General features: G+C 39.4%; 1 protein-coding gene across 1 annotated transcript; it reads left to right on the plus strand.

Annotated features, from left to right (window-relative positions):
• The first annotated feature begins 3,654 nt into the window (after positions 1-3,654).
• On the plus strand, positions 3,655-5,935 carry LOC116169743 (cysteine sulfinic acid decarboxylase-like). Its single transcript, XM_031485900.1, has 3 exons — positions 3,655-4,692; positions 4,751-5,118; positions 5,166-5,935. Exons 1-3 carry the CDS (start codon positions 4,048-4,050, stop codon positions 5,761-5,763), a joined length of 1,611 nt encoding a protein of 536 aa, XP_031341760.1. The 5' UTR covers positions 3,655-4,047; the 3' UTR covers positions 5,764-5,935.
• The last annotated feature ends 3,529 nt before the right edge of the window (positions 5,936-9,464 follow it).

Consider the following 9,464-nt stretch of genomic DNA (forward strand, 5'->3'; position numbering starts at 1 on the left):
TCAACTCCTCATGAATAACAGAAGTAAATTACTTAATTAAACAAAATAATGGCATAATCATCTGTACAGTATTACAAACAGGATTCATCTAACGGTACACGAAACAAAGGCATGGAGTACGCCATGATTCAAATATCGTAGTTTATGCAAAATCAGCAAAATGTAAATATCACATTGTGGCAAGAAATTCAATGATTAAATATCTAGTACAAGAAAGAATAAAATGGTTACTACCTGTAAATACATCTTCAAAACACCACCACCAAAAATAATCAAGAATAAAAAAAAAAACCGGGAAAGCATGTGTCTTCCGTCGACCTCGTCGCCATCTTCTTCCCATTCCCCTCGCTTCGTTACCAAAATCCCCTAGTAGGTATTCGGCATCTGCGCAAAACCGTCCTTGGTTATATACAGAGCATATTATATTTTTGTTTCGGATGTAAATGTGTGTTGCCTAACCATCAGGGTGGGTTATCACACATGGCTACCCATTTGAATATTCTCGCTTAAGTTTCCCGCGAGAATCTGTCACTCGGGGGCCACTCCGAGTGCACTAAGATCGTGATCGTCATGTAGGACACCTACGTTGTGTAATAACTGGGTTCTAAGCAGGCACTGAGGGCGTTTTATGGGTAAGGAACACCAAAAGCAATAGCTGATTAAGATTATATTGAAGCTAATACCAATACCAATACCGCGCCCCTGTAGAGGTTCTTAAGTGGTTCTATACTACTCCGGTATTTACCTTACGAATTAGGAAAACTGCAGGAAAACCTAATTCGGAGTAGTAATGAACACAACCTACAGCTAACATCTAATGTACATCACTTTTGAGCCCTCTCGAGACCGGGTTAAATACTACATACACGCTATGAGTAACCAAAGTGGAATTGAGTCATTCCCCTGGTATTACAACACATACATCAGACAAAACTAAGATATATTAAATATGCCTCGCCGAACGGTAGGATTACCCAGGCCCAGTGGGGTGCCTGTAGACGTGGGCCATTTCAAATTCAATGAAATAATCGAGAGTGAATAAAAAGTACAATATACAAATATGTACAGAACAGATACAGCCCTACCGACAATGAAACAGGATTGCCAATACGAACAAAGGTTACACATCAAGAGGTACCTACAAGTGATTGAATCCATAAGTACATAAGTAAAGGGTTACAATCTGCATTTAAGTTACACACATTTATAGATTAAATTGAATAAAGCAAATACCTCACCTGCAAAAGCACACAGCAATGATTAAGGTACATATAACAAAATATTTCAAGATAAGCCGTACTTTACACTTCAGCCGGTTACAAGAAAAAAGACCATGAACACACATGTTAAATCGTATTTACTGACTACCCCAAGCCACGCTGTAATTTCATCTAAGACTCCTAAAAACCGCCCATTCCCTGCGTTTCACGCATTTCTAGGAAAAAAACTGGACTGCAAATGTTTGAAATGGTAAACACGTGGTCTTCCGAGAAATTCCATCCGTTTCATCTTCGCTCTCTTTCCCTTTTCTGTAATCCCACCAGATTTCGGTTGGCAGCTTGTGTAACTAACATGATGTATAGGGTGCTTCGTATCGACAATCATATTCACAGGACGTTGCTAAGGTTGGGGCATCTCAGATAACAGCGAGGTTTCGCTGCAGAAATAAGGAGAGAGAGAGAGGAGTAGACTGGAAAAAAAGGAAATGCAGAATTTATGAAGAGATAGAGTAATATATAGAGTACATGGTATGGAAATGCAAATTGGTGGAAAGAGCAAGGACAAGCAGGAGTGCGGGAAGAGGAGGGAAAGGGAGAGAAATGGATAAGGGAAGAAATACATAAATTTTAGTTTTTTTGTATAAAGTTTCTGCCAAATGGCGTGTGAAATAAAAAGCAGTGAAGGATGCGTAAAGAAAGAAGCATTGAAGTAATAGGTAAGACTTTCGTCAGTTGGCCCGGGGTGCGAAATGCGAGATCACATTTCGGCAGTTGGTCCGGGATTAGTGCTGTGCAAAAAAAAACGATTAATCGATAACTTATCGATAATTATCGATTAATAGATAGTGGATTAATTTAAAGAAATGGTCGACTAATCGAGAATTTATCGAAAATTATTGAATTAATGTATCGATTAATTGTGATTTTAAAGGATTGGTCGATAAATCGATAATCTACCTATTAATCTTACATCGATTTATCGCAAAAGCGATCAAGTAAGAGCATTCCGGAATTCGCATGACACTTATAAAATATGATCACAATTCAGAACCTACTTTAGGCTGGTTGACGTGAATTAGATACTATTATGCTTAATTACCATTTATCGTTTCTGTTAAAACTAATAATTTTGAGGTTATTGAAGGACATAGGCACCAAATTTTTGAGGATTATTGTCTAGTTTTAGTTGATCACCTTTGATTTCAGAAAACTAGGGAATACCTATATATAGTTGTTTTAATATTTTTCAAAGCATCCTGTTTTGATTTAAATTATCAATATCAATACCAAATAACGAAAATTGTTAACGAGTGTATGCATTGAGAATATATTTATATCGATAGGATTTATGAAAAAGTATCCAGTTTTCTCTCGATAATTATCGCTATTCGATTAATCAATAACAATCAGAGATCGACAATTTTCGACAGATGTCAATAATAATCTATTATTATCGACAATTAACGATTATTATTATCATCATCATCAACATCAAATCAAAATTTAACCTAGTCATTTCATCGCGGTTTTATCGGAAGGTTCTAAGGAAAGTATTTTTTTAAATTTTTAATTATTATTTTTTATTTTTATTTTATTTTTTATATTGTAGTTTGTTTAATTTTTTAATGTAAATAACAGTCGGAATAGTTCCAAGGTTAAGTGGAAGAACAGACGGCGGTAGTCTCCGCCGAACTGAACTTCGCCTTGTAGAAGTATATTTTATTTCTGTTTTGTTTTTGGGGATAAATAAAGGCAATATTATTATTATTATTATCAAAAGTTATCGATAATTATGAAAAGTTATCAATAATTATCGATAATAATCGAGAATTATCGATTTATCGATAAGTTTGTTTAGTCCGATAATTATTGATTAATCGTTAATCGATAACTTTCGATAATTATCGATAATAATCGATAATTATCGATAACTTTCGATCCATCGTTATCGATTAATGATTAATCTATAATTATCGGACTAAACAAACTTATCGATAAATTGATAACAATTCATTTATCGCCCAGCACTACTCGGAATGCAGAAGAAGAAGCGCGATAGAGACTTAAATGTCCAATTGCATGCGTGTTCAGTGTTTCTTCTCCTCCTCTGAACTGAAGTGATCGAACGGAATGAGCTCAAGGATGGCGTTCAAGTACCTTTAGATCTATATCTGCGCACCTCTCATTATGGGCCCAAAACAACGTTTTGTAGAAAGTGTCAAAATCGTTGCTGTACTTTGGACCACCATTGGCAACTTCGGTACTTTTCTTGTTTTCATACATCGACAAGACTAACAAGTAAAGTCCATCTGAGTCACACTTGGATTTTATACTCACGTGCAAAAAAGGTGAAAAACTGACGTTCGCAATTGGAAAGTTTACTTACCGCCAGTTCAAAGTATCGAAAAAAACGTCAACAAACAAAACCAATACATAGAAGAAGGAAATAAAAAATGAAGGTCAAAGCAATTTAGTTTTAGGCGCGTCTTTATACGCTTAAGAAACGCGCTGACCAAGGCTGTCCGCACGGCGCAACCCTAATTTTTGTATCTAGATGTTAATTATTTTTTCGAAATTAACTTTAAGGTTGAATTAAACTGATTAAATTTCCGCTTCGTTTAGTTTTAATTGCAAATGACGTGTATCCATAATAATGTAAAACCCCAACGCGCGAACTTCTGCACCGCAATATCCTTAGTTGAACGGTACGGGGAAAGTGATTAAACAAGGACTACTATGTCGCACGTGATTTTAATCCTTTAAAAGTGACTGAAACGTGTACGAGGAGTGAGTTCAGATTCAGTCGTGTCGCCAAGATCGAGGAATCATGCCAGCCACTGACGAAGTGCAGGAAGTCTTCAGCGACGAAGATGTCCATTACGTTGCGGGTGGTTCGCCGATCCATTCCGACGACGATGCCGCCGCGGAAGACAAATGTGCCAGGGTTGCTTTGGCGAAACCGAGCATTGCTTTTAAGAATGTGCCAAGTCGCGAGCTACACGAGGATTTCTTTCGCAAGTCCATCGAAGTCATCATCAAGGAGGCAGTTTTCAAGTCGACATCGACAAGCGGAAAAGTGCTCGAGTGGCACCACCCCCACGAGCTACTGAAGATATTCGACTTCGAACTGAAAACCCACGGAAGTACGCACGAAGATCTTCTGCGACTCATCAGAGACACCATACAGTACTCGGTCAAAACCGCGCACCCCTACTTCGTCAATCAGCTTTTCTCCTCTCTGGATCCCTACGGATTAATCGGTCAATGGCTTACCGACGCCCTCAACCCCAGCGTGTACACCTACGAGGTTTCGCCAGTTTTCACATTAATGGAAGAAGTTGTCCTGAGGGAGATGCGCGAAATCGTCGGGTACCCGAACGGGAACGGTGACGGAATTTTTTGTCCGGGAGGATCGATGGCCAACGCGTACGCCATCAGCTGCGCGCGGTACGCGGTTAACCCAGATATAAAGGTAAGACTTTCTCTACTGTTAATTTCACTTTAATTTTCACTTATCACTTTCGTTTCAGAAAAGTGGACTTAACGGTGGCGCCCGCCTGGTACTTTTTACTTCTGAAGACGCGCACTACTCGATTAAAAAGATGGCTTCCTTCCTCGGAATTGGCACCGACAACGTCTACCTGATCAAGACCGACAAGGTGGGCAAAATGGATACCTCGCACCTGGTTGAGGAGATCGAGCGAGCTCTACGAGAAGGCGCGAAACCGTTCATGGTCTCAGCAACCGCCGGCACGACGGTGTACGGCGCCTTCGATCCTCTGGAAAAAATCGCAGATATCTGTCAGGCTTACGGCTTGTGGTTCCACGTGGACGCCGCGTGGGGAGGAGGAGTTCTTATGTCTTCTAAGCACAGACACATTCTAAATGGCATTCACAGGTAAAGCCTCGTATTAGAAAGCAACCAGCTTAACCTTCTAATTCCAGGGCCGACTCAGTCACTTGGAACCCTCACAAATTACTAACAGCCCCACAGCAGTGTTCCACATTTCTACTACGACACGAAGGCATACTGTCCGAGGTGCACTCGACGAACGCATCCTACCTCTTCCAGAAAGACAAGTTCTACGACACCCGTTACGATATCGGCGACAAGCACGTGCAGTGCGGCCGAAGAGCGGACGTCCTCAAGTTTTGGTTCATGTGGAAGGCGAAAGGAAGCGACGGTTTCGAGAGGCACGTCGATAAAGTCTTCGATAACGCCAGGTACTTCACGAAAGTGATCAGGGAGAGGGCGGGATTTCGGATGGTCGTCGATAATCCCGAATTCACCAACTTGTGCTTCTGGTACATTCCTCCGGGCCTGAGGGGCGCAGATTCCGAGTCGAATTTTCACGAGCGACTTCACGAGGTCGCGCCAAAGATGAAGGAGCGAATGATGAAGAAGGGATCCATGATGGTCACGTATCAGACGATCAAAGGTCTGCCGAACTTCTTCCGAATTGTCTTCCAGAATTCTGGACTGGAGTACAGCGATATGGTGCACTTGGTCGAGGAATTAGAGAGTTTAGGTTGTGATTTATAACCGTCTGGTGTTGCTAATGTTGCTTTGTATATAATTGAAATTATTTATTGATAGCTTGGAAAATCTGTGATAAGATGAGATGTCCGAGGAAGCGCCGGAAAATACCAGTTTCTTATTATTTTTTACTCACTATAGAATTGTACAACAATAAATCAAATAAGCGTATAATAAATGAGTCAGTTAAACAATGAAAAGCAAAAGTGATTAATTAAGCTTTTATAGCATGAGAGATTGCCATTTTGAAAATTTAGCACCTTCAATAAAATGTAGGAACTACTAAAGTCCTTCAAGACTTTCAAAAGTTTTAAAATCATGTCATTAAGAGAGTTCGAGGCTCTTCTAGGGTCAAGTCCTGTACAGCATCAAAAACAAGGTAGTAGATCTACAGTGTCTCTTAGAGCCTTCGCCCCCCAAAAGTCCCTTCTGATAAATTTTGAAAGTTCTTGACGGCTCTGGCAAATTTCTCCTTTTCTAATTTCCTGAAACGTGATTTTAAGACCCTGATTTCCGAATGTGCTTGCTCGCAAAAATTAAACACCAAAATTACCGTACAGTTTTGGATACATTGACGAAAAATTTAAATAATGAGCTGGTTTCAATTTACACTTCCTCTACCATTTGTAATTTCTATCAGGAATTTCAAAATAATTCATGGCCACGCGGTCTTTGTGAATTAACTCTAATTTAAATTCAAATCTAATACAACATGAAGCTAAAATCTCTACATAAGAACACCTTATAACTATTCATATTGGGCTCATTAGCTTGGAATTTTTGTTTATTGAAATTAACCGCAACTTCCTGACTCAATGGGTTCATCTAAATACATGCGATACCAACGGCAAAAGATTGCTATCTTTAAGAACGATCAAAAAAACCTTGCTTAATAATTTTTAACTCCTCCGTGGATTCCTCTACTTATGCGCGGCTTGGAACACTTTATTTTCTGCGATAGAAAACCACTTAGATATATGTTGCTCTCCCGAAAGTGCATCGAACCGAGTACGATGTCACTTATTTGCCAATGCGAAATACGAAATTGAACGTAGTTTACTGTGCTTCTTTGTTGTTCGATCGAGTTTTATTTATGGACATCATCCTAAAATCACGATCGCGCGCATTCATTTCAAAAATCCACTGAGGAGGCTCTATGAAAGTCACATTTTCCATGACCTTCTAAGCGATTTCCAAAGCTCTATAGGGATTTCATGGAGCTTTCCGATTCTTTGTAAAATGTTTGCTAGAACTCTCTGATTGAGAGGCTTTCCCTGGACTTTCTATGATCCTAGAGGAGCTTACAGGGCTTATATGGATCTAGAGAGTGCACGGAAGGTTTTTAAGGGTTTTAGAGAAATTAGAGCTGTTCTTGATATGCGCGTTTCTGAACAACCATATGAGGCACCGTAAGACATTCTAAACGCTTTCTACAGAAATGAAAAGCTCTATGAAGCTTTCCAAGGTGTTCTAGTGCCTCCGAACAGCTGCTTAGACCCTTTGCACAATGTTGTCGAAACCTAACCAGAGCTTTCGATGCGCTCTCGTACTATTTAGGCCCTTGTTGGAGCACTATACATTGTTTGGCCATAGAGCTTTAAATAAACGAAAAACCGACTCTTTCACTTGGATGGTGTTGTAGGAACATTAAAAGGTGATTTTTTTTATTATTTGTCATCAAATCGAGGCGCCATCAAGTCGATAAAATATAATAACTAGCGACAGATACACGGTGTTTTTTTTAAAGATGGGACATACGACAATGCAAAAGCGTTGAGTTATTTAAAATGGGCCATAGGGAAATTTACATTGGGCCAATTGTTCTCAAATCTTGGCCTTGCGCTTAGTTATTTTACTGACAGTTCTCGATCTGATTCTTCAAACTGCATCAACGAAGCAGTAACCTGTATTCCGCCGCTCGAAAAGGTGTTCATGTATGTTCAACACCCTGTATGATATGACAAAAAGCGGATGTGACGCGTTCTTTCCGAGAAATGCGATATTCCAACTTCGGGGATATTCGGGAAATCTCGAAAATGTTCGTGATCTTTCTAGAAACGTTCGTTTGCTGTTTGCAGATTGAATTGTGTTTAATCGACGCCGTGGAAAATCGCAATATTCCACTGGATCAAAGATTAGTTCGTACTTGCGCTCCAAATTGATGAATTTACGCAGAGTTAGCATTTATCGGAAAATTTACGAATTACGTAAACAGGAAAACCCGGTTATGATTTTTTACGATCATCGTGAGTTTAGTTGTAAGTATATACTCATACGAATAAATAAATTAAACAAATATAGCAAACGAACTCCTGGATATGGCCTTAAAACCAAATTTTAAACCTGCTTTTCTTTAAAGTGTATATATGAAATTTCATTTAATTGCTTCCATAAATAAGAAAGTTGGCACTGCGCATGCGCAAAACCAAATTTTGAAACTGACATTAAATTTGTTTTTATTCCAAGTGGCTATGTATGAAATTACATTTAAATACCTTCATAAATAAGAAAGTTTGCAATTCGGTCTGTAAATGGTCGAGATGCGCAAAGGCATAGAGTAATTATTTACTCTATGGCAAAGGGCACTGTGAATGCTGATCGATTAGGCTCAACTTTTGGAATTGCGTTTGATATGGCTAAAGCTATGCGCATATTGAATTTCATGCAATTCGGTTCATAACTAACGGAGATGTCAAAAGGGCCTTCTTTATTTTTTGGCCTACATTGTCAATTCACGAACTCGGATCTACAAATTTGATAAAGAATCCACCTACAAAGTTTCATCGTAATCGGTCCAATCGTTATCGAGATATCGTGCTAACGGACAGACGGACAGACACCGCAAAATTATAAACTCGCTAGGAGCTCGTTAATAATGGGTATTATACGCCCCTCAGATCGCCCTTCGCTCCCTGGCAATACGTCACCTTCCGAGGACTCTTGTGATACTTACCACCCTTTTTTGACGAGTACATACTAAAGGACGGTAATGCTTTGATGTCAGTTGTACGCAAATGGAGATTGAGATAGACCCCCCCCCCCCGCCCCGGTTCTACATGCTTACCAAAAATGTTTAGTAGTCTTAGCAGTTACAGCAAAGTGCTTCGAAAGGGCTTTTAGGAGTGAAAGTTTTGAACGAAGGCTTGATGCCAGTTGTAAGTAAATGAAGATTGACTAATTATTTATTTGAACTGGGGGGGAGGTAAAATAAATATCCCCCCAGGGCCCCAATTATAAAAAGTCAATCTTCATTTACTTACAACTGCCATTACATCCCCCCCCCCCCCCAATTCTACATATTCTTCAATAATGTTCAGCACTTACTGCAAAATGTTTCGAAAGAGTTTTTAGGGTTGAAAGTTTTGAGTGAGACCATATCACCGGGGGTCTGTAATGCCCCCCCCTTCCCCCCGTGTACGAAGGATTGATGTCAGTTGTAGCATTGAATAAAAATTAAGTATTCAAATGGTTGTAGATAATACAAGATTGACCATTTTTTTACCTGGGGATTATTCCTAAAGGTAAAAGGTAAGGAGGTAAAAGAGATTGACTATCTCTTTTTTGCCTGGAAGGGTATTCCATACCTCTCCAAACCTCCCGATTCTGTTGATAGCAAGCAATTATACATGAGTTCTTTATTTTAACTGTAAGATGTCGCTGTAGTTTTAAAAGTTGTGTTCAAGTAGCCGACATGTTATGAGGACATT

Source organism: Photinus pyralis, unplaced genomic scaffold, assembly GCF_008802855.1.
Source record: "Photinus pyralis isolate 1611_PpyrPB1 unplaced genomic scaffold, Ppyr1.3 Ppyr1.4_LG4, whole genome shotgun sequence".
NCBI classification, from domain to species: domain Eukaryota; kingdom Metazoa; phylum Arthropoda; class Insecta; order Coleoptera; family Lampyridae; genus Photinus; species Photinus pyralis.